At 40.6% G+C, this 26,501-nt stretch overlaps 2 protein-coding genes across 2 annotated transcripts; both read left to right on the forward strand.

Annotated features, from left to right (window-relative positions):
* Positions 1–3,942: 3,942 nt before the first annotated feature.
* On the forward strand, positions 3,943–15,657 carry LOC126797376 (phenolic glucoside malonyltransferase 2-like). Its single transcript, XM_050524013.1, has 2 exons — positions 3,943–4,518; positions 14,887–15,657. Exons 1-2 carry the CDS (start codon positions 3,943–3,945, stop codon positions 15,655–15,657), a joined length of 1,347 nt encoding a protein of 448 aa, XP_050379970.1.
* Positions 15,658–22,313: 6,656 nt separating this feature from the next.
* Positions 22,314–23,687, forward strand: LOC126797377 (phenolic glucoside malonyltransferase 1-like). The gene has a single exon (XM_050524014.1). The coding sequence runs from the start codon at positions 22,314–22,316 to the stop codon at positions 23,685–23,687; it is 1,374 nt and encodes a 457-aa protein (XP_050379971.1).
* Positions 23,688–26,501: the final 2,814 nt, after the last annotated feature.

Consider the following 26,501-nt stretch of genomic DNA (forward strand, 5'->3'; position numbering starts at 1 on the left):
GCCCGTGGCCATTGTTCGTGTACGTGCATGGCCGCATGGCAATTTGTCTGAATTTTTTTTTTTTTTCACATTTGGATTGGCAATTGATAATGCCGATATTCTACACCAATCCGATTAAGAATATAAGATTGAGTTTCGCATTGTCTACATTCACTACCTACTTTTCAATTTTTTTATGTAACTTTTTATTTATTTATTTAATAAATAAGAGAGACAAAAGAATCTGACATTCTGTGTCTGATAAACTCCAACAAAGAGGATAAACAAAAACTCAATCCGGCATGTGTACACCCACCTATGTAGCACGGACACGGACACGAGTGTCCGTATTGGACACGATTCGATACGTAGACACGGCATATAGAAATTTTTGTGGACACGGACACGTGGTGGACACGTCAATTAAAATTATTTAAATATATATATATATATATATTTATTAAAAAATTAATTTAAAAATTTGAAAGTATTTAGATGTATATATATATATATATTATAGTGTACATAAATATAACAAAAAATGAATATGTTGGAATGGTTGAGGATTTGTTAGATCATTTGGATGACCAAGGTTATAATCCCACCACAAGCATTCTTATTTTTATCATGAGTTTCTCTCCGTATATATATTAAATTGTGCATAAATATAACAAAAATTGAATATGTTGGAATGGTTGAGGAGTTGTTGGGTGACTTGGATGACCAAGGTTCGATTCTCACCATAAGCACTTTCAATTTTATTATGAGTTTATGCGTGTCCAATTCGGACACTCGCGTGTCCGGGCCGTGTCCAAATTGAGTTCGCGTGTCCGAGCGTGTCCGTGTCCGTGTCGGACACGCAATACGGACCCTTGTCCGCGTGTCCGTGCTTCCTAGACACCCACACATGCAATGTAATAACCCGATTTTTTCAGAACGATGTTTGGATTGTTTAATTTATGTTAAGTGGTGAAATTCATTAAAATGAAATTTGAATCGCTTGCAAAATTACGAAACTCGAACGGAAACGTTTCGGAACGTTTAGTTAGTAAAAACGTTACATTTCCGCAACGTATATATCGACTTTTACTCCGTCAATCGTTTGTGAAAACTTCCTTCACAAAAGTTGTAGAGCTCGTCGATACGAGTGCGTGGACATGTGACGCGTTCGAATCGGACGTCGGACGCGAAAGTTATTAATGTCGAAAGTTCGTTCCGATTTTGGAAACTAATATAAATAGAAAAAATTATGGGATTAGGGTTTCCATTTCTGGAAACCCTTCACCCGCCCCCCTTCACTTCTCTCTCCCCCTTCGCGATTTCTCCCCAAGCTCTCTCACCCTCCGAAAACTCCCCACCGGCGATCTCGCCGTCCAGCCCGCCCTGACGAACACCGCCCCTTCCAATTGCTTCGCACGGACTCCCTCTACAAACCCCGAGGTCGACGCATCTCCTCACGACGTCGTGAGCCTCCGCTCTCCAACCCGAGGCCGCAAGCTTCATCGCCACCATCAAGCACCACTTCGGCGACGCAAGGGCACGGAGGAGAGCATCACGACGCCGATCCTCACCCTTGGAGCCCTCTACTATCGACTCAGGGGCAAAACTGCACGATTTCAGTCCACCTCGAGGAATCGAAGCACCACCGACGATCCGAGCTTCTCCGGTGCTAAATCGAAGTTCTAAACTTCAATTAAGGTATGATTTGATGTAATTGATGGGTTGGGTGTGATTGTTGTTGGATTTTGAATGGATTGGAGGTAGATCGGAGGAGGTGAGGAGAGTGAGGTTACCGCCGCATTAGGCGGCGCGTGGGGGAGCGTGTGAGGAGTAGGAGGTGGTCTGAGACCGTAGGAAGAAAGGATGATGGTTTTGGGGCGGCGGTGGCGTGCTACGCGCCGGCCTTAGGCTCGGTGCGTGTGCCCCACGCGCTTCAACAGTGAGTGGCGCGTGAGCGCCATGTGCGGCGGCGCGTGAACAGTAACTCCAACACAGTAAATTGTAAAATTTTATTTTTACGTACGGTGAATGTAAAAGTAATTTACGTACATTAAAAGTAAATTTTACTTATGTATGGTAAATGTAAATGTAAATTACCTTAAGTAAATGTAAAAAGTAATTTTCGGAAGAGTAATTCAGTAATTATTATTTACTGAGACAGTACGTACATTTGAATAGTATTTATACGTACAAAAATACGTAAACAGTATGTACTCGTACAGAAAGACATATTGGATGTGTATTTGTACAGTAATACATGAATAGTTAATGATCATTTTAAAATTTCATGCAATTCGGACCTCGTTTAACCGTCGGAATTTCCGGTAAACCAAAAACAACAGTAATATGCCCTAAGGGAGGACCAATTACCAAGATGCGAATGTGAAAATTTGTTTACATATTTGAAATCACCTAATTTTTGTTACCTATCGTGCGCAGTCGAACTGAAGAAATATCTTTGGTAAAGCCCCGGTCAATGAGATTTTATTATGTGAAAACGCCACTTTTTTTGTTGACCGAAAATTCCGACGGTTAAACGAGGTCCGAATTGGATGAACTTTTTACACTGTCCCTAAATATATATATCGATCACATCTATTGGTGTCGATCGACAATATTTCGAAACTAGAATTTATTTTTGACTTTTGTTTTAGAATGTTTTCTAACAATTCTTTTATTGTTTCATACCCTTAAATTAGAGTATTATATTGTTTTTCTAATACAAGCCCGTAAGGCCCGGCCCGTAAAAGCCCGCAAGGCCCGGCCCGCAAAAGCCCGCAAGGCCCGCCTTAGGTGGGCGGGCTTGGATCTTCGTATTTTTGAAAATACCTGACCCGGCCCGGCCCGCCACTTATTTAAATTTATTAAGGCCCGGCCCGGACCCGTCACTCATGGGCCGGGCCGGGCCGAGCCCGGCCCGTTGACAAGCCCTAGTTTGGTGTTTAACGACTTTGAAATTTTGAGTTTTCTACTCAAAATTTTAGGGTCGTTACATGCAAAACCATAGATATAAAAACCCTTAGCAAATAACAAACCCTCAGTCAAGAAATCCTTAATTAAAAGACGAGATGAAGCTAGTAGTATTGACAGATAGTTGTGAGATACCAAGAATAGATAAAATAGACATATCATGATGCTTCTTGTAATGATGAAAAGAATACATAACAGACACTCTGAATAATTCTGAAAGATAACGTTGGGTTTCCAACACATTTAAAATCTTACATTCGAAACGCACAAGATTTCTAGTGATCCAAATAAACCAAATTAGATTACAGGAGACTAGAAACTAAAGTTGACGTTTAGGTTTTGGGAACGTCTGAATTCCATTTGCTTGCATTTACATAAATTTTTTTTTTACCAAACTACAATGAATAATTTGTAAGTAATCAACCTCAAATGCAGTGTCTCTTAGACTCTTACTATGAAATTACTGTAGTTGGTTAGCTCTATCTCCTCCAACTTTATAAATCAAAATATCAATAATTTTCATATGCATGCGAGTGTAAATATAAAATACAACTTATTTAGTCATCTATAATTCTATACTCAATTATACAGGTGGGTGAGTACACAGTGCAACTTTAACCATCCATATCATATATAGAAACCCTATATAGCATATTATGTCAACCGACACCAAAGCTGAAATTTACGTAAAACTAAAATGCGGAAATTTCTTTCAAACCCAAAATGAGGAGCCTTACTCTATAAGTCAGTATAATTTAACAAGGGCGAGAAAATTAGCACCATAACTAATCCAACCATAATCATTCATGCAATATGCCTGGTATTGGTTCTTTTATACTTGCGTCTGAACTTATAACATGTAGCGACAATTGCAATTCTTACAGGAAAAGTTGTTGCATCATAAATCCATGATGCACCTTCTGCATCATAGGTATCTTGATACTCATATTCGGCACAATTAGTGTACAACGTTATTTGAATCATAATTGAGTTATGGTCTCGGTGAAAATAGTTGAGGTTTGCAGAGTGACTCCACAACGTGCCCCATCGATTTCCGCCGCACCAGAGAATCAACATCTTCCTTTAACATTCTTTGACTTGCTCTGGCTCAGATTTATACCTGTAGAACGCCTCTACTTCTACAAAACCTCTTTCACCGATTCGGTACTTCCCAAACTTAAAACCTCCCTTAGTTTAACTCTCCAACATTTCACACCTCTCGCCGGAAACCTCACCTGGCCGAAAGAATCCATAAAACCCGTTCTCAGCTACGTCCAAGGTGACGCCGTTTCACTCACTGTAGCTGAGTCCGATGCAGATTTCGACCACCTCTCAACCAGTGATTTTCTTGCATCCCAAGATTTAAGTCCTCTTGTTCCACAGTTGAATGTGTCTCATGACCAAGCCGCGGCGATGGCTTTGCAAATCACTGTCTTTCCCAAACGAGGCTTCTCCATTGGGACGGTCATGCACCACTCAGTACTTGACGGTAAAACTTCGACCTCGTTTGTCAAAGCATGGGCTCTTATATGCAAACATGAAGAAGCACAAGTTCTGCCTTCGTCTTTGGTACCCTTTGTAATAACCCCATTTGTTCAAACAATATTTGAGATGAAATAATTCTATAAGTTTTGGAATTCATTTAAATGGAATTTGATTTGTTTGCGTTGTTTTGAAACGAAAAACGGAAACGTTTTCGGAACGTTTATTAAGAAAAACGTTACGTTTCCGAACTAAATTATCGACTTTTATTCCGTCGCTCGGTTGCAAAAACTTCCTTCATGAAAGTTGTAGAGCTCGTCGTTACGAGTTCGTGGATATGTGACGCGTTCTAATCGGACGACGTACGTAAAAGTTATTAACGCCAGAAGTTAGTTTCCGATTTGGAAACTAGTATAAATAGACATTTAGGGGATTAGGGTTTCCTTAATCAGAAACCCTCCCTCTCTCCTTTCATTCGCCGCTCTCTCTCTCTCTCTCTCTCTCTCACTCACCCCGAGCTCTCCCTCTCTCCGAAAATCCTCTCACCGATCGGCCTCCTTCCAAGACGCCGTGAAGTACACCGCCCAGCCTAGCATCGCCGCAAGGACTCCCTCAGCCACCCTCGAGCTCGCCACACCTCCCCGCGCCGGCGTGAGTTCCTCCGCACCAACCCGAGACCTGCAGATTTCATCGTCGCTGGCACACCTTCCTCCGACGATCACCGGTGACTCCAAGGCGTGGTTTAGGTAAGGGTGAGTTGATTTAGTCGATTGCTTGATTGTTTGGTGTGGTTTTGTTGGATTGGGGAGGTTTGGTTGCAGATCGGGGACGGAGGAAGGAGGAGGGGGACACCGCCGCCTTAAGCGGCGCGTGTGGGAGTGTGTAAGAGTCTAGGGGCGGCATGAGGCAGTGGAGGAGGAAGGGAAAAGAAAAGGGAGTGATTTTGGGCCGGGGTGGCGTCACACGCGCCGTGGGTGGCTTCGGCGAGTGAGCCCCACGCGCCGCCTGCCGGCGGGTGGCGCGTGTGCCCCACGCGCCGCCACGTGCGGCGGTGTGAAAATATTTTCCGATAGGGGTATTTTGGTAATTTACTGTGTACGGTAAAAGTAAAAGTAATTTTTATTTACTGCGGTAAATGTAATTAAGTTTTACCTACGGTAAATGTAATTATAATTTACTTTCAGTAAATGTAAAAAGTAAATTGTAAAAAGGGTAATTTAGTAAATTTTATTTACTGAATTTGTATTTACATTAAATCGTATGTATACGTACAGAAATACGTATTAATATTTATACGTACAGAAATACGTATTAATATTTATACGTACAGAAATACGTATTAATATTTATACGTACAGAAATACGTATTAATATTTATACGTACAGAAATACGTACTAATGGAGTATTGTACAGTAACCGTGAATAGTGAACAGTGAACAGTAACTTCGTATAACCAAAATTGCTGAACAGTACCGTATATTACTGTTTTGGCATTTAAAGGTTTACGAAACGATTCTAAATTCTTGTTTTATCTTTTTAAGGTGATCGCTAAATCGAGGAAAGGGATTATTATCGGAAATTGAGGAATTACGCTCAAGTCAATAAGGTGAGTAAAATCTCACGGAATTACGAATCTACCCTCGCGGTGATTCAACATTTTTGCAAGTGTGTTTATTAAATGAATTACAACATGTATATAATTTAGTGAGCTACATATATACAGTATAATGGTAATAAGTACATATATATATATAGTTCATTAAATTACTTACTGTTATTAATTCATTTGAAAAGTCATTTCGGTGACAGAAAAATTGTGCATGTGTATGTGATTTCAATGGTACGATATGATGTGAGATTATCGTACATAATTTTTCAGGTGTTCATGAAATATGACATGTATAGGATATAGTGGACTATGTATATATTGTATAAATGGTAAATAAATACGAATATATATAGTTTGCTATATAATATACTGTTATGATTTTTATTGTGGATATATCGTGAAAGTTTTAAAACGTACAATATGATGTGTGATTATTGTACATGATTTTATCACGAAGAATGTGAAATATTGTGATTTGTCTTCGGACGTGATGTGTGGTACAATATGATGTGAGATTATTGTACATGTTCGGCAAGTCGGAACCTAGCCTTTGGCCGGGCGAAAGTTACGATACAGTTAGAGCTCTAGTCTGTCTGCCATAGTACTGCATGGAGGTAACGGGTGGTTATCTGATCATGGGTACTCAGCTTGTTTGGATGTTGGGTGGCGGGTGGTTACCCAACATCAGCGGTATACTAAGTGAGGGGTAACGGATGTGTACCAGCGCTCATTAGTTACCATTTTGTGAAAGTATTAGAGTAACCAGATGGGTTGCTCGTTTTCTCATGATTTTCATTATACTGTGTTGATGTGGAGTTGTGTCTTTTATGAGACGAGAGTTATTTTAATATTTTACTCATACAAGCTGTAAAGCTTACCGGGTTTGTGTTGCAATCCCGGTGCACCAATTTCAATGGTGTAGGGGATACTTCCGCAGGTGCTGAGTAGTGGTGATTGAGTGACGACTCCGAAGACTCGAAGTCGATCGCATCCAGTCGTGGTGAGGTTCCAGCGTGGATTCTGTGTGTGATTTGGTGTGATTTTATTTGTGAGGTTGTTGTGAGGATTATACAATTCCATTTGTTATATGTTGAATTATCATTTGGGTTTGTAATAATCGGCTTGATTGAGTCATATTTTAAACTCAGATGTGATCCGCTGTTACGCTTTAATGATTTCGATTTATTTGAGATTATTTGGTGTTTAACGACTTTAGAATTTTGAGTTTTTAAGCTCGAAATTTTGGGGTCGTTACAGTTGGTATCAGAGCCTAAGTGGGTATTTGGCGATTATCAATATCATCCGGGAGCGATGATCCGACTGCAGGCGGGCCCCCATCACATGCTCCTCGGTATTGATATGTCGTCGGGTACGCGAGAGTGTTTTAGGAGCCATACCTAATGGTTTGGTCCTCCGAGAAGTATCGTGATGATACTTCGATGATTCATCATATCCTGAAATTTCATGTTAATACCTATTGAATCTGTTTTAGTTGAATTCGAGATTTCACAAGTATTAACTAAGTGTTTCGTTGTTTGAAGGTGATGAACGCTGATAAGGGCCGAGGACAGGGCCGAGGACGGGCGAGAGGACGTGGTCGAGGTAGGACCGCGGGCCGAGTCCGCAACGTGGAGAACCTTTATGAGGAGGCTGCTCCACAGGTAGAGCGGGTAGGCCGAGGTCGAGGTAGGGCCACAGGTCGAGTCCGCAACGTGGAGAACCTCTATGAGGAGGCTGCTCCGCAGGAGGAGCAGGATGAGCCAGCTCCTGCAGTTAGAGATGACGGTCGAGTGTTGAAGCTGATCAAGGATATTAGTGCACTGTCAGCTCCGACATTTCATGGGGGACTAGATCACATGGTAGCTGACCATTGGATCGAGGGTATGGAGGCTTATTTTGAGTTGATGGAGTGCACAGAGATTGAGAAGAGAAAGATAGCTACATTCTTTCTCAAGGGTGATGCTCTAGATTGGTGGAAGAGCATGAGACAGACTGTGGATGTGTCTACATTCACATGGGGAGATTTCACCACCATATTCCAAGAGAAGTATTTTCCAGCCTCAGTACAGGAGGACTTAGAGTTGGAGTTTCTGGCATTGGTGCAGGGAGACATGACCATTAGAGAGTATGATGCTCGATTCTCGCAACTGTATCGGTATGTCAGGCCTATGGGTGCGACTGCTTTAGCTCAGAAGTATCTACGTGGGCTGAAACAAGAGTACAAGACCATGATATCAGTCCTTTGCCTGACTTCACGGGAGCAGATATTTGAGAGTGCTATGAGTTTGGAGCAAGCAGAGAAGACTCGAGCAGGTGATGTGGGGAACAGAGATGCGAAGGGGAAAGGCAAGGCAGTCTATACAGGCAGCGAGCACTCAGGACCGAAGGATAGGTCATGGAAGAGGCCAAGACCCCACTATCAGGCCCCGATAAGAGCACCACCCCTAGCTATCAGGGCAGCACCAGTCAGACCATTAGCAGCAGTGAGGTGTTATGGTTGCAATGAGATGGGACATTACGCCTCAGCATGTCCGAAACCGAGGAGAGGAGGGTGCCACCGGTGCGGGCAGGTGGGGCACATAGCTCGAGATTGTACCCGACCACTTCCGGGTAGACAGGAACGGCCGCAGAGACAGCTACCAGCAGGCCAAGCTAGAGTGTTCGCAGTGGGTCAGCGAGACACAGGAGTGGAAGGTACATTATCGCTCTTTGACTACCTTGCTAGAGTGCTGTTTGATACGGGAGCATCGCATTCATTCATTGCTAGTTCAGTAGTGGAGATGCTAGGATTGATTCCTACACCTCTCGGGGACGCCTTATGTGTCACTTCACCCCTTGGAGTGTCACTTGAGTTAGAGACGATCTGCAAAGCTTGTCCGATCTTGATTGGAAGTAGAGAGTTCTCTGCTTCGTTGATTGTGATTCCGGATCACACTTATGATGTGATCTTGGGTATTGATTGGTTGAGACCACAGCATGCTGTGATTGATTGTTTTGACATGGTGGTGTCATTTCATAGACCTGGGGAGCCAGTGTTTCGTTATCGTTGCCTCAGGTCAGATAACGCCATGAGATCAGGAGTTTTAGCACATGTAGAGTCGGGGGATCAGAAAGTGACTATCGCAGGCATTGTGGTGGTATCTGAGTTCGGTGAAGTGTTCCAAGAGATACCGGGACTACCACCTCGAAGGGTGGTAGATTTCTGCATTGATGTAGTACCTGGTACGGCACCTGTGTCAAAGGCGCCCTATAGAATGGGACAGAATGAACTTAAGGAGCTGAAGGTACAGATCGATGAGCTATTAGACCAAGGGTTCATTAGACCTAGTGTTTCACCTTGGGGAGCACCGGTGTTATTCGTGAAGAAGAAAGATGGTTCACTACGGTTGTGTGTGGACTACAGAGAGCTGAACAAGGTGACCATCAAGAATAGGTATCCCTTACCTAGGATTGATGACTTGTTCGATCAGCTCAAAGGTGCTACAGTGTTCTCTAAGATTGATTTGAGATCCGGTTATCATCAACTCAGAGTGAAGGAAGAAGATATATCGAAGACAGCCTTCAGGACCCGGTATGGACATTATGAGTTTGTCGTCATGCCATTTGGTCTAACGAATGCACCAGCTGTCTTCATGAGTTTGATGAACCAAGTATTTAGTCCGTACTTGGATGAGTTCGTAGTGGTGTTTGTGGATGATATTCTGATATACTCCAAGACACGAGAGGAACATGTGGTGCACCTGAGAACAGTGTTGCAGACTTTGAAGGAGGCGAGACTGTATGCCAAGCTAGAGAAGTGTGAGTTCTGGAAAGAAGAGGTCAAATTCCTTGGTCATGTTGTCTCAAAAGATGGAGTACTAGTGGACCCAGCAAAGGTAGAGGCAGTGAAGAATTGGAGTCGTCCAAAGAACCCTACAGAGATACGTAGTTTCCTCGGGTTGGCAGGTTACTACAGGAGGTTTATCGAGGGGTTTTCTAGTATCGCATCTTCATTGACCAAGTTGACCAAGAAAGATACTCCGTTTGTGTGGACGGATGCATGTGAGGAAGCATTCAACAAACTAAAGACTAGACTGACCACAGCTCCAGTGTTGACGATTCCCTCTAGTGGTGGTGGCTATGTCATTTACAGTGATGCTTCACTCCAGGGTTTGGGTTGTGTGTTGATGCAGCATGGAGGAGTCGTTGCATATGGCTCGAGACAGTTGAAGATTCATGAGAAGAATTATCCGACACACGACCTAGAGCTTGCGGCAGTTGTATTTGCCCTGAAGATTTGGAGACATTACTTGTATGGTGAGAAATTTCAACTCTTCTCAGATCATAAGAGTTTGAAGTACTTGTTCTCACAGAAGGAGCTGAATATGAGGCAGAGGAGGTGGATGGAACTCCTCAAGGACTATGACTTCACATTAGAGTACCACCCGGGGAAGGCAAATGTGGTGGCTGATGCCTTGAGCAGAAAACCGAGAGGCGTGGTAGCTTCACTTATGGTCCAGGAATGGTTCATGCTAGAAGCTGCATCAGAGTTTGATTTGGTACCATCGGGAGGAGAACCGAGGGCCTTTCTTGGTAGTGTCACGGTGCAACCCACATTGATCACGAGGATCATACAGGGTCAGGCGCAGGATAGACTCTCACGAGCTAAGTTGGCGGATCTTGTAGTTGATACGCTTGATGGGTGTCCTTCTGAGTGGAGAGTTGGACCCGATGGAGGGTTGAGGTTTGGGGCAAGATTGTGTGTCCCAGATTGTGATGATCTTCGGGAGGAGGTTCTTCGTACGGCACATCGTTCACGCTATACTGTCCATCCAGGGAACACCAAGATGTACAAGGACCTATGCAGACAATTCTGGTGGAACGGTATGAAGAAAGATGTAGCAGAGTTTGTATCGAAGTGCCTTACATGTCAGCAAGTGAAAGCAGAGCATCAACGACCAGCTGGCATGTTGAAACCACTGACTATTCCTCTTTGGAAGTGGGAGCAGATATCTATGGATTTTGTGACCGGGTTGCCTAGATCGAAGAAGGGTCACGATGCCATATGGGTGATTGTCGATCGATTGACGAAGTCGGCTCATTTTCTCCCAGTGTCGATGAAGTACTCAGTGGACGTGCTTGGGAAACTATATGTGGATGAGGTAGTGAGACTTCATGGTGCTCCAGTTTCTATTGTTTCCGATAGAGATGCACGTTTCACTTCGAAGTTCTGGGGTGGTTTGCAGAAGGCGATGGGCACCACCTTAGATATGAGTACAGCTTTTCACCCTCAGACGGATGGACAGACGGAAAGGGTGAATCAGGTGATGGAAGACATGTTGAGAGCGTGTGTGTTGGATTTCAAGGGTAGCTGGGAAGATCATTTGAGATTGATTGAGTTTGCCTACAACAACAGCTACCACTCTAGCATCGGTATGGCACCTTATGAGGCACTTTATGGTAGACCCTGTCGATCTCCGATCTGTTGGGCCGAAGTTGGTGATGAGGCACTGATGGGTCCAGAGGTGGTTCAGGAAACCACTGAGAAGATCTCGATCATTCGGGATAGAATCCGGACCGCTCAGAGTAGACAGAAGAGCTATGCAGACCTGAAGAGGAGACATGTGGAGTTTGAGATTGGTGACCATGTGTTCTTGAAGGTTTCACCTATGAGAGGTGTAGTGAGATTCGGCAAGAAGGGAAAGTTGACACCGAGGTATGTTGGGCCTTTTGAGATACTTGAGAAAGTGGGCGAACTAGCATATCGACTAGCCTTGCCTACTAGCATGTCGGGCGTTCACAACGTCTTCCACATTTCCATGCTGAGGAAGTATGTACCAGATGAGTCACATGTGATCGATCATAGCACCATTGAAGTGAAGGAAAATGCCACTTTTGTTGTCGAGCCGGTTCGTATCCTGGATAGATCCACTAAGAAGCTACGGAGGAGAGAAGTTGGGCTAGTCAAGGTGTTGTGGAGTCACCATGATGAGGGTGATGCATCTTGGGAGCTAGAGTCAGACATAATGACCAGATATCCACATTTGTTTGTTGAGTGAGCTTGAATTTCGGGACGAAATTCCTTTAAGGGGGGTAGATTGTAATAACCCCATTTGTTCAAACAATATTTGAGATGAAATAATTCTATAAGTTTTGGAATTCATTTAAATGGAATTTGATTTGTTTGCGTTGTTTTGAAACGAAAAACGGAAACGTTTTCGGAACGTTTATTAAGAAAAACGTTACGTTTCCGAACTAAATTATCGACTTTTATTCCGTCGCTCGGTTGCAAAAACTTCCTTCATGAAAGTTGTAGAGCTCGTCGTTACGAGTTCGTGGATATGTGACGCGTTCTAATCGGACGACGTACGTAAAAGTTATTAACGCCGGAAGTTAGTTTCCGATTTGGAAACTAGTATAAATAGACATTTAGGGGATTAGGGTTTCCTTAATCAGAAACCCTCCCTCTCTCCTTTCATTCGCCGCTCTCTCTCTCTCTCTCTCTCTCACTCACCCCGAGCTCTCCCTCTCTCCGAAAATCCTCTCACCGATCGGCCTCCTTCCAAGACGCCGTGAAGTACACCGCCCAGCCTAGCATCGCCGCAAGGACTCCCTCAGCCACCCTCGAGCTCGCCACACCTCCCCGCGCCGGCGTGAGTTCCTCCGCACCAACCCGAGACCTGCAGATTTCATCGTCGCTGGCACACCTTCCTCCGACGATCACCGGTGACTCCAAGGCGTGGTTTAGGTAAGGGTGAGTTGATTTAGTCGATTGCTTGATTGTTTGGTGTGGTTTTGTTGGATTGGGGAGGTTTGGTTGCAGATCGGGGACGGAGGAAGGAGGAGGGGGACACCGCCGCCTTAAGCGGCGCGTGTGGGAGTGTGTAAGAGTCTAGGGGCGGCATGAGGCAGTGGAGGAGGAAGGGAAAAGAAAAGGGAGTGATTTTGGGCCGGGGGTGGCGTCACACGCGCCGTGGGTGGCTTCGGCGAGTGAGCCCCACGCGCCGCCTGCCGGCGGGTGGCGCGTGTGCCCCACGCGCCGCCACGTGCGGCGGTGTGAAAATATTTTCCGATAGGGGTATTTTGGTAATTTACTGTGTACGGTAAAAGTAAAAGTAATTTTTATTTACTGCGGTAAATGTAATTAAGTTTTACCTACGGTAAATGTAATTATAATTTACTTTCAGTAAATGTAAAAAGTAAATTGTAAAAAGGGTAATTTAGTAAATTTTATTTACTGAATTTGTATTTACATTAAATCGTATGTATACGTACAGAAATACGTATTAATATTTATACGTACAGAAATACGTATTAATATTTATACGTACAGAAATACGTATTAATATTTATACGTACAGAAATACGTATTAATATTTATACGTACAGAAATACGTACTAATGGAGTATTGTACAGTAACCGTGAATAGTGAACAGTGAACAGTAACTTCGTATAACCAAAATTGCTGAACAGTACCGTATATTACTGTTTTGGCATTTAAAGGTTTACGAAACGATTCTAAATTCTTGTTTTATCTTTTTAAGGTGATCGCTAAATCGAGGAAAGGGATTATTATCGGAAATTGAGGAATTACGCTCAAGTCAATAAGGTGAGTAAAATCTCACGGAATTACGAATCTACCCTCGCGGTGATTCAACATTTTTGCAAGTGTGTTTATTAAATGAATTACAACATGTATATAATTTAGTGAGCTACATATATACAGTATAATGGTAATAAGTACATATATATATATAGTTCATTAAATTACTTACTGTTATTAATTCATTTGAAAAGTCATTTCGGTGACAGAAAAATTGTGCATGTGTATGTGATTTCAATGGTACGATATGATGTGAGATTATCGTACATAATTTTTCAGGTGTTCATGAAATATGACATGTATAGGATATAGTGGACTATGTATATATTGTATAAATGGTAAATAAATACGAATATATATAGTTTGCTATATAATATACTGTTATGATTTTTATTGTGGATATATCGTGAAAGTTTTAAAACGTACAATATGATGTGTGATTATTGTACATGATTTTATCACGAAGAATGTGAAATATTGTGATTTGTCTTCGGACGTGATGTGTGGTACAATATGATGTGAGATTATTGTACATGTTCGGCAAGTCGGAACCTAGCCTTTGGCCGGGCGAAAGTTACGATACAGTTAGAGCTCTAGTCTGTCTGCCATAGTACTGCATGGAGGTAACGGGTGGTTATCTGATCATGGGTACTCAGCTTGTTTGGATGTTGGGTGGCGGGTGGTTACCCAACATCAGCGGTATACTAAGTGAGGGGTAACGGATGTGTACCAGCGCTCATTAGTTACCATTTTGTGAAAGTATTAGAGTAACCAGATGGGTTGCTCGTTTTCTCATGATTTTCATTATACTGTGTTGATGTGGAGTTGTGTCTTTTATGAGACGAGAGTTATTTTAATATTTTACTCATACAAGCTGTAAAGCTTACCGGGTTTGTGTTGCAATCCCGGTGCACCAATTTCAATGGTGTAGGGGATACTTCCGCAGGTGCTGAGTAGTGGTGATTGAGTGACGACTCCGAAGACTCGAAGTCGATCGCATCCAGTCGTGGTGAGGTTCCAGCGTGGATTCTGTGTGTGATTTGGTGTGATTTTATTTGTGAGGTTGTTGTGAGGATTATACAATTCCATTTGTTATATGTTGAATTATCATTTGGGTTTGTAATAATCGGCTTGATTGAGTCATATTTTAAACTCAGATGTGATCCGCTGTTACGCTTTAATGATTTCGATTTATTTGAGATTATTTGGTGTTTAACGACTTTAGAATTTTGAGTTTTTAAGCTCGAAATTTTGGGGTCGTTACACCCTTCTACGACAGAAGGGTCGTCAAGGACCCGGCCGGGCTTGGAGAACTCTACTCTCTTCAGCAGCAACACAAGGACGGCCGTACTGACGACAGAAGCTTGAGCAATGGCTCCATCGGTAAAGCTCCCAAGGCCCCGGAAGACTTGGTTCGAGGCTCGTTTGAGTTCACCAGCGCATTTATACAAAGGCTTAGAGCGCACGTTACCAAAACGGCTTTTGATTCATCGCTTCACTTGTCAACTTTTTCTCTAGTCTGTGCATACACATGGGTTTGTATGGTGAAGGCGGAAGAAATCAAAGGCGAGAAGACGGTTCTCATCTTCGGGGTCGACTCCAGATCCCGGTTGGACCCTCCAATACCTGCAACATATTTCGGTAACTGCGTTGTAGGTCGTGTAACAGTTGCAGAAACGAAAGGGCTTTTGGGTCGAGATGGGTTCGTTGTAGCTGTGAGGGCAATTGCCGAAGCTGTAAGGAGCCTGGAGAAAGGGGTTTTGAATGGAGCAGAGAATTGGGTTTCAAAATTCCTCGATTTTTCGGTATATGATAGGATATATTCCATTGCAGGGTCACATAGGTTTGAGATTTATGATACTGATTTTGGATGGGGAAAACCAAAGAGGTATGAGGTCATTTTTATTGATAAGACAAGAGCAATTTCTCTTTCGGATTGCAAAAATGGTTGTGGAGGTGTTGAAGTTGGCTTGGTCCTGAAGAAAGAGTGTATGAAGGCTTTCGATTCTCTGTTTGCTAGTGTTGTGCATTAGATTTGCAGAAAGACAAATTCGCCAGATACTCTTTCGATGACGAATGTCCAATTATAAGCCCAATATTAAAGCCCTCTTTTTAAAATACATCAACACTCAATTTTTCTTTCAATCTATACCCAAAATCTTTTATAATCAATATTTATTCTTTTTATAAATATCTAATCTACCATTCTGATACATAAAAAGTTATATTAAATTATTTTCTTACTTTTAGGTTTTTACATCCATTTGACTATGGAATTAATGAATTTCGTCCATAATTGTTTCATTGTTTTAAATTCATATTACTAAATTCAATCTATATATATACTCATCATTGAGTTATTCAATTTTGCAAGTTTTTCGTATCTCTTTATTGTTCTTCTTCCATCAATCTATCCAATTCTGTAAAATTTTACACAATTATTGTTTTTTAAGCAATTGGAGCTAGTAAAACGAAGATTATATGCGAAATTCTTATCGTGAGGTACGTACACATCTTTGTTCTTGAATGATATTTTATTTTCTTCATGTTCGATATATTATAACATAAATCCACTGTAAGAGATATAATATTGTTTTTTGGGACGAGAAGCATAGGTAATATATATACAATACAAAATCTAATAAAGAGGTACATTCAATTATATATATGCGTGTTTTCCTTGATAATAGGTATAATATAAAATTTCCCTACGTCAAGAAAATGCTCATAATCATGAGGTTGAAATTAAAAGAGATACCTATTAACTAGGTTGTCTCGTACCTATTAACCAGGTTAACAATGTTAACTTCTACTTTTATGTTAGGTTATAAAGAGATGAATGAATATAGAAAAATTAGTGTTGCAAATAACAACCTACCAATTTTCAAGTTTCCGCTTTAAAGATTTACTTTTAAGATAGATTGTTGGTTGAATCACTTAAGTATGATTATGTGTATTTATGTGTGAAACTACCTACTCCCAAGTATATGAGGTCAAGTAGTAAGGGAAAGTGTAGAGTATCGTACCCGAGAGATTGGGGGAAACTCAACTCTAACTAGATTTCTGCAAGAAAAAACTAGAAAAACATGCATTCTAACTTTTTACAAATTCACAACCTTAGCCCTTTGGAAGATAAAAGTCATGGAGATGGTATTAACAAATGGTAGTGAATCGACTTGGTTGATTTTAAAATTAAACTAAGCAAATTAATTCTTGCACAAAAACAACAAAGAAATGTAAATGTAGAGCTAGAATCAATAGAGGAGTAGATACTTAGGCATTGCACATAGCCTTACTTATGCACAAATGTAACTCAAGATTAATGCATAAACATGTTTGACAAACTTCTCCCTAGTGTTTTGGTGAAGCTACCAAGAAACCAACTAATCATGCAATTTAACAAAGTCTTTTGGAGCCAAATTAAATCACACAACCTTAGTCACAATTATATTAACTTATAATACAAGTGGGCTATGTACCACAAGCATAACATCCCCTTAGAGTAATTACACTCATTACACAAGCATTAAGTTCAAGGTAAAAAATTCAAGCAACTTAATATTTCCCATAAGAAACACTAAGCCACCACCTAAATGCTACTCATGCTCACGGATTCAAGAAGTTGTCAAGTTCTGTAATAACCCTAATCTTTCAAACAATATTTGAGTTTGATTTGAATTCCATAAAATTGTGAAATTTAATTAGAATGAGTGTGAGTGGTTGCGACGTTATGAAACGAGAAACGGGAACGTTCTCGGAACGTTTTAATTCGAAAAACGTTACGTTTCCGAACGAATTTATCGACTTTTATTCCGTCACTCGGTTGTGAAAACTTTCTTCACGGAAGTTGAAGAGCTCGTCGATACGAGTGCGTGAACATGTGACGCGGTCGAATCGGACATCGGACGCGAAAGTTATTAACGTCGGAAGTTCGTTTCCGATTTTGGAAACTAGTATAAAAAGGGATTTTATCAGCTAGGGTTTCCAAAAGTGGAAACCCCTCATTCTCTCTCTTCTCTCCGCCTCCCTCTTTTCTTTCTCTCTTCTCTCTCTTCCTCCCCGAGCTCTCTCCCTCTTCCTCTCGGCCTCACCACCGATCTCCCTTCGCAAGGGGACGTGGTCTTCACCGCCTAGCCCAGGAGCACCGCACGGCTCTCCTCTCCAAACCCCGAGCACGACGTCACTTTCCGCGCCACCGTGAGGCCTACGCGACGCTACCAAGCCTCTGCAACTCGCCGCCACTCGATCTCCGGCGATGCAAGGGCTCGGAGGAGGGCATCTCGACGTCAACCCTCACCCTTCGCACCCTCTGCCACCTGATTTGGGGCCAAATCACGTCGATTCAAGTTCATCCCGAGAGATTGAACATTGCCGACGAATCCGAGCTTCTCCGATGCAAGATAGGGGTTTGTAACTTCAAATCGAGGTATGGTTAGATGTAATTGATGGATTGTGTGTGTTTGTTGTTGGATTTTGATGGATGGGAGACAGATCGGAGGAAGTGGGGAGAGGGAGGTTACCGCCACCTTAGGCGGCGCGTGTGGGAGCGTGGAGGGGTCTAGAGGCGGCGTGAGGCCGTGGAGAGGGACGGGGAAAGGAAAGGATTGGTTTTGGGCTCGGCGCGTGGGGCCCACGCGCGGCCTGCCGGCGGGTGGCGCGTGTACCCCACGCGCCGCCACGTGCGGCGGCGTGAACAGTGATTCCGAGAAGAGTAATTTTATAATTTATTTTTACGTATGGTAAATGTAAAAAGGTGAATTACATACGGTAAATGTAAAATTTATTTACATACGGTAAATGTAAAATTTATTTACATTCAGTAAATGTAAATTTAAATTACATATAGTAAAAGTAAAAAGTAATTTTGGAAGGGTAATACGGTAATTATTATTTACTGAAACAGTACGTACATTTAAATAGTATTTCTATGTACAAAAATACGTAAACAGTATGTACTCGTACAGAGATACGTACTGGATGTGTATTTGTACAGTAATACACAAATAGTAAATATGGGAACAGTGAATACGGGAACAGTGAATAGTGAACAGTAACAGTAAATTCGTAAAACCGAAAATTGCTGAACAGTAACCGATTATTACTGTTTCGGCATTTAAAGGTTTACGAAATGTTTCTAAATTCTTTTCTTATCTTTTCAAGGTGATCGATAAATCAAGGAAAAGAATTATCTTCGGAAATTGTGAAATTACGCTCGAATCAATAAGGTGAGTAAAATCTCACATATTTATGAATCCACCCTTACGGTGATTTCAAGATTTTTGCAAGAGATTAAATATTCAAATACGACATGTATACGATATAGTGGATTACATATATATTGTATAAATGGTAATAAGTACATATATATATATAGTTTGCTATATTATATACTGTTATGAATTCATTTGAAATTAGTCATTTCGATGACGAGCATGTGAATTAGTTTGTACATGACTTTAATATGAAGTTTGTTAAACGTTTTGTCTTCGGACGTGTTTATAAATTATGACGTGTATATGATATAGTGGAGTATATATGTATTGTAATAATGGTAAATAAATACATATATATATATATAGTTTGCTATATAATATACTGTTATAATTTTATCGTGATGATGTCATATTGATGACAAGATTTTATCGAGCATGTGGTTTTTGATTTGTAGAATATGATATGAGATTATTGTACGTGATTTAACATGGAGATTGTTAAAATGTTGATTTGTCTTCGGACTTGATTTGGTACAATATGATGTGAGATTATTGTATGTGTTTGGCAAGTCGGAACCTAGTCTTTGGCCGGGCGAAAGTTACGATACAGTTAGAGCTCTAGTATGTCTGCCGTAGTACTGCATGTGAGGTAACTGGTGGTTATCTGCTCATGGGTACTCAGATTGTTTTGGATGTTGGGTAGCGGGTGGCTATCCAATATCGGCGGTGTATTACGAGAGGGGTAATAGATGTGTACCAGCGTTCTTGGTACCCGTAATATAAATGCTTTTGGGTAACCAGAAGGGTTACTTAATTTCTCATGAGCGTTTTATTTCATATTTCTTTGGGACGACCAGATGGGCCGTCCATTGACTCATGAGTGCATTTATATTTGTTAATTTGTGATTTTTCGCTTATATTGATATGCGAATTATATTTTCATTTTACTCATACGAGCTATAAGCTTACCGGGTTTGTGTTTACAATCCCGGTGCACTAATTCGATGGTGTAGGGGATAATTCCGCAGGTGTTGATTAGTGGAGATTGAGTGACGACTCCGGAGACTCGAAGTCGTTCGTATCCTGCTTGTGGTGAGGTTTCTAGCGTGGATTTGTGTGTGAGAATTGGTGTGGTTTTAATTGTGAGTTTGTGAGAGATTGTGATGATTATTACATTTCCAGTTTTATGTATGGATTATAAATTTGGGTTGTAATAATTGGTTTGTCTGAGTTGTATTGAGAACTCAGTAATGATCCGCTGTGACATTTTAAATGATTTCGATTTCTTTGAGATTGTTTTTAGTGTTCTAACGATTTTGAAATTTTGAGTTTTTAGGCTCGAAATTTTAAAGACGTTACAAGTTCAAGTTCCGATTCATTAATTACCTAAACATGTTTCTAGGTGACAAAACTAGCAACACATTTAGTAAGTATTTTAAGTGTAGAAGCCTAAAGATTCAACATGCATCAACATCAATTAAAAGTAAAATGAATTCATTAGCACATGAGTTTAGCTAAGGCTAGCCTAGCCTCAAATCCAACTACTCACAACCCATTAAATACAACAAACTTGAAAATGAAATACATCAAAAGAGAAGTAGAGTAAAGAGAGAAAAGATTACCAAGGATTTGGTACAAATAATACCAAACCGTACCTCTAAAGGTTCACTACCCACAAAGATGTAATAAGAAAGAAAGTGCTTCTAAGTATGGTATTAATGGGTTCTAACAAATGAAGAACTCCATGAATACCATACTTTATCCACACAATCTATGAACAAAGAACAAGGGTTGAGGATGAAGATGAGTGGAGGATGAAGAGAGTGAAGTGAGTATGACTTTGGTAAAAACCCCACACTATCACAACTCTTTATTCTAACTCAAATCTATGAAACAAGTCTGTGATTGATCAAATGTGTAAAAGATCTTTAGTTTTTGGTGAAAACCCAAGACACCTTACACTTCTCTTTGCACAACTTGATATCTATGACTTAGGGCTAAGAAAACTATGTTAAATCTATGGAAATGATAAAGTTTTGATGAAGTTTTAGTGTGGTGAAGGAGATTGCACGAATTTGGGAAGAATGAGGATATTTAAAGGCCTTAAGGTCACAAATGAATTGTGGAGATGTAAGGGGATGAATGGCTAAATATGGTGGACAAATGTGAAAGCAAAAATTGTGGATCTTGTTCTTGAAATGGTCCCTTTCATTTGTCTTCTTCTATTTTAAATTTAAATCCCCAATTCATGAAGCACAAATTGTGGATTTTCTTCTTGAAATTGTCTCATTCATTTGTCTTCTTCTATTTTGAATTTAAATTATAAATCAAAATCCACAATTCATGATTCACCAATTTGCTTCATTGACTTATTAACTTTAGCCACCACCATTTTCGGCAACCGCATTCTCATCACCGGAGGTTAACCGGCATTTTCCGGTGTTGACTTTTGTTTCTTGTGAAATCTCCACATTTGCTCTTTTTAGCTTGAAACTTTCACCTGAATCCAGAATGTGCGCTAAATTCACGCATTTTTGACGTGTTTTCGATCATTTGTACATTTTCCTAGCATGAGTAGGAAACGTAATAAGAAAGAAAGAAATAAATATAAAAAGATAAAGCAAAAGAATAAGAATAAGACAAGCATTACTATGTTAATATTAACCTAACATAGATAATTACCAAAACATAAGTATTACATTTATTATCTACCTTAATTTAAATTAAAATTGCAAACAGAATTTATATAATTTTAGTAATAATAATGAGTCACAAGAAATCTACAATTAGTTATTTAAAAGAGAATTTAATTCACTATAGTTGACTAATTAAATTTAAATAGTGGCAACCTATGTAATTCTTTTTAAAACAAAAGACAATTTATAAGCTTAATTGACAATATTTAAAAAAATATTAGAATTAAATAATATATGAGTTTATTTTAAAAGCATGAGTAAAAAATGGGTGTAAAACTAAATACCCTTTAATAATTTAATATGATAGAGTAGAATGAGTTATCAGTAGATAGACAAAGGACGCGCTTGTCATTGACTAGTAGAGTACTAGAGTATGTGATTTGAATTGAAATTGGCCGGATCATAACCGAATCAGAAAAATTCAACAGTCATTGTTGTTTTTTTTTTTCTTAAAGTACCGGAAATTCCAAAACCTCCCGCTAATTTGCTCACTACACCATCACGGGAAGTTTTCTTGATCACGACAGATAGAGCACCCTAAAGTTGTTTCCCACAAAAGTCCCATGCCACTTCGTACACAGGCGAGATTGTCATGTAATTAAGTGAGCTAGTTCTTTTCGCTTTATGACCAACACATGCACTTCCGTCATAAATTTGTAATGCTTGTATACATTTGTACTATATGTATTATATGGAAAGTACATATAAACTGATAAACATAGAGACTGAGAGACCTCCGGGATAATAAGATTGTCCTTACTTCTAGCCCTCCATTCGTCAATGGCGCAACCAAACTCGGTGAAAGTAATCAAGGTTTGCAGGGTGACTCCATTCAAGGGTTCACCGGATTCTGCCCCACCAGAGGATCAGTACTTGCTTTCACTAACCTTCTATGACTTGATCTGGCTAAGGTTTCCAACAATTCAACGCATTTTCTTCTTCCAAACACCTTCATGCCCTAATTCCATACTCCCCAACCTCAAAACCTCACTCTCTTACACTCTCAAACACTTTCTTCCCCTCGCCGGAAATCTCACATGGCCCCAAGACTCCTCAACACCTGTCTTCGGCTATGCCAAAGGTGACACCGTTTCGCTCACTATAGCCAAGTACTCTAATCCTGAAGACTTCCACCACCTATCCGGAAGCCAATTTATTGAAGCCGAAAAGTACCATCCCCTCGTTCCCCAACTTGAAGCTTCTGCACCGATAGCTTTGCAGGTAACTCTGTTTCCCAACAACGGTTTTTCCATCGGCACAGTCATGCACCACGCCGTCATGGACGGAAAATCTTACACCTCGTTCATTAAGTCATGGGCTCACGTATGCAAACATATAGTTGAATCCGGATCCTCCTGTACCATTTCATTACCGCAACAGCTAGAACCATTTTATGATAGAACCGTCGTTCGAGACCAGGCGGGGCTCGCAGAACTCTACTCTAGCCACTACCTGAATGACCACGGCCCCAACAACAGAAGCGTAACGCCTTCCTTGCATTCAATAATGGACGTTAAACCAGACTCGATCAGAGGCACATTTGAGCTCACACGCGAGAAAATACAAGCACTTAGAGAGCATGTGGTGAAGACTGTAAAGGCTTTTGATTCATCTTCACTTCATTTATCAACGTTTTCTTTGACATGCGCATTCTGTTGGGTTTGCTCAGTCAAGGCTCAAGAAATCAAAGGCGGCAAAACCGCTTTAATTTTTGCAATGGATGCTAGGGCTCGCTTGGATCCTCCTATACCCGCAACGTATTTTGGAAACTGCGTTGTGGGTGGTGTAGCAGTTGCAGAAACAAAAGAGCTAGTGGGAGATGATGGCTTGGTTGTGGCATTAAGTGCAATTACCGAAGCTTTTACGAGTTTAATTAAAAAGGGGGTCCTGAATGGGGCGGAGTCGTGGATGTCCAACTTCATTGATTTTTCCCTATATGAGAGGGTGTTTTCGGTGGCTGGTTCACCACGCTTTGAGGTTTATGATACGGATTTTGGATGGGGGAGGCCGAAGAGGACCGAGGTGGTTTCGATAGATAAGACGGGAGCCATCTCTCTCTCAGCTAGCAGGAATGGCGGTGGAGCGGTTGAGGTTGGGCTGGTTCTGGACAAACAGTATATGAAGACTTTTGCTACTTTATGTGATGCAATTTAAGACCTTAATTTGGAAGAAGTATCGAGGTAGTTATCTGAGATATTGAGAGAGTAAGACTATATCAAAAACTCTGTTCGAATAAACTGAATGTTAATGCATTATAACATGAATTTCGGGTACGTTAGTAAGGAAGATTTATAATGTAGCTTAATTCCTAATATATTCCTCATAATGCACTTCAAGACCTGAGCTATGCGAGGTGATACAATTATTATATGTTTATTCACTTTATTGCTAATTGATTTGGACACACTTGCAGCGCTTGGAATAATTTTCGTGCCACCAGTTGAACATTAAAACAACTTGGAACGTAGTACTCCATCGATTAATCGATCTCTCTCCGCCGCTTGAACAAAATGTATATATCTGGCAAATCTCCTTTCCTTCTGCGATCACGTACGTACATACGCCACATATTCTGACTCGAATACAGAGCAGAGAGTTATCTAGAAATTCTAAGCCCTAGCTACATAGCAAAAATAGCATGCCGGCCTGCATTTTGTTTGGTTCATACTTTATACGGCCCCCACCAGCTATCAAACTTGGATAATACTTAACCATACAACTCTTATCGTCCGAGGCTCATAAATGACACCACGGTATCGCAACACACATCTATATATATCCCCTAGATTTATATGATACGCATGCAAATTTGGTTATTTGCTCATGATCAAAAGCCTTGATCGAACACGTACTCAAGCTCAAATTTGGTTATAACCCTTATCCAATAGCTCCCGCACCCAAACACATCGGTCCATATAGTAGAGATTTTCAGGGTGACACCGCAACCCGGCACACCGGACTCCACCGCCAACGTGCCAGATCTGTCCCTTCCTCTAACCTACTTTGACCTTGTTATAAGAACAGTGATATGTTGCATATATAATTTAACAAATTAAATTATAAATAATTATAAAACAGAAACGAAGAACACGAAAAGAAATTCAACCAAAATACCGAACGATTGATTATGGAAGAACTAATCGAGACGTGTGTGATACCACACTGTCCTTAAGACGTTTACGCCTCCTCTACCGGTGCAAGGATGCTTGGCGCTTGTCTCTCAGGATATAACGACTAAACGATTATAGGAAGTTGCACTACTAACTAGAACTTTCAACAAACTCGAAATGTACTTATTTCTATCACCAGAGAAAAGCTAAGAATTTTTAGAGTGGGAGAGGATTGTGTTTCGAATGAGATGGTTTTACAATGAAAGGATAATGGCTATTTATACTGTGAGGATTTGCAATCAATAATTAATAGGATGGTTGTTATAGAAATCAAAAGATCATAACATATATGAGCTACATATGTTACAAACATTGATTTCAATTCTGTTATAATTCTCCATAACACACAATAACTCAGTTGTTACAAAAGAAGAATTTGAACAGTCAAGAGAATTTGAAAAGTCAGAACCGAATTTTCAGAAATGCAAAAAGAATCTGCGTTCCGACCCTCAATTCGGTGTTGCATTCGTGTCCGCAGGTCGCACGGACATACACGAGTTTCCCTTGTGACCTCGGATTTGCACCCCCCTTGCGCGTGCGCGAGAGGGTATAAGGGGGCTTACACACTTTACAATCCATACACAATGGATTATATATAAAGTCTTTTCAACACTTCTATTTTTCAATGTGGGACAAATACATTTCCCTCATTCTAAGTAGCCATCTTTGAGTGACAATTTCTTATTCACCCACAAACCAAATTACACAAACAAACATATGATCTTGTAGCCCTCATTATGGAGAACTCAAATCTATGTTCATCTTTGATTAATTATAAGTTTAACTTAATTTAATTAATCAATTAAAATTTGGTTTTAAATGGTTTTTCCAACCATTTTCCAACAATTCCCCACATGAATGAAATTGGCCACCAAAGACTCGATAGAATTTGGTGATAGATTTCTACGGTTGAAACCTACATAGGATAGGTAGGTTTGACCCTTTGAACCTTCCCTTATAAAAATATGCTTACTTTACTAACTAAATAGTAGACGCGATGTCTTTGAACTATTCGTCATTTGTGTAAATGATGACATACTTTACACATGAGTCTCTCTGGTACACTTCGGTTCTCATTTTTGTGCCCATTTTGGCCATGGAACAGACGCCTGGTTCTGCAAGTAGTTTGATAAAAGTTATGCCCTCAATAACTCCCCTAGAAGCGGCCCCACTTCTCTCTTGCATAGATGATCTCTTAATTAAGAGTAACCCGCATTACTCTGCTCGATTTCTCGACGCATAAAAATCATTAAAAGTTTTTAGCTTAACCTCATCCATACGGGTATCACTGTTTTTTATCATAGGAATGGACTTGGGGAACTCCCCACAGTGATCCGAACTAATCTCTACAATTTGGTTTTCCCTTTTGAACCTAGATCTTGGGATCTCTAGTCAGCTAGGTTGGGTATCCACTGTAGTGATTTTTAATTTCCAATGGGCTTTAGTCCCATTCCCTTCGATGATTTTTCAACTAACTCTCTGTTTAACCCTTTGGTTAAAGGATCAACAATATTATCCTTAGACTTTACATAGTCTATAGAGATACCTCCAGTTGAGAGTAGTTGTCTAATGGTATTATGTCTTCGACGAATGTGTCTAGACTTACCATTATACATCTTGCTCTGTGCCCTGCTAATTGCAGATTGACTATCACAATGTATACCAATCGCAGTCACATGTTTTGTCCATCTAGGAATGTCCTCTATGAACTGGCGGAACCATTCTGCTTCCTCCCCACATTTGTCTAGTGCTACAAACTCAGACTCCATTGTGGATCTAGTTATAACTGTTTGGTTTG

Source organism: Argentina anserina, chromosome 6, assembly GCF_933775445.1.
Source record: "Argentina anserina chromosome 6, drPotAnse1.1, whole genome shotgun sequence".
Classification (NCBI taxonomy): domain Eukaryota; kingdom Viridiplantae; phylum Streptophyta; class Magnoliopsida; order Rosales; family Rosaceae; genus Argentina; species Argentina anserina.

Coding starts and splice junctions, on each gene's coding strand:
- LOC126797377 (XM_050524014.1), top strand. CDS start 22,314: ATGGCGCAACCAAACTCGGTGAAAGTAATCAAGGTTTGCAGGGTGACT.
- LOC126797376 (XM_050524013.1), top strand. CDS start 3,943: ATGGTCTCGGTGAAAATAGTTGAGGTTTGCAGAGTGACTCCACAACGT. Junction 4,519..14,886: donor AAGTTCTGCCTTCGTCTTTG/GTACCCTTTGTA, acceptor TTTGGGGTCGTT/ACACCCTTCTACGACAGAAG.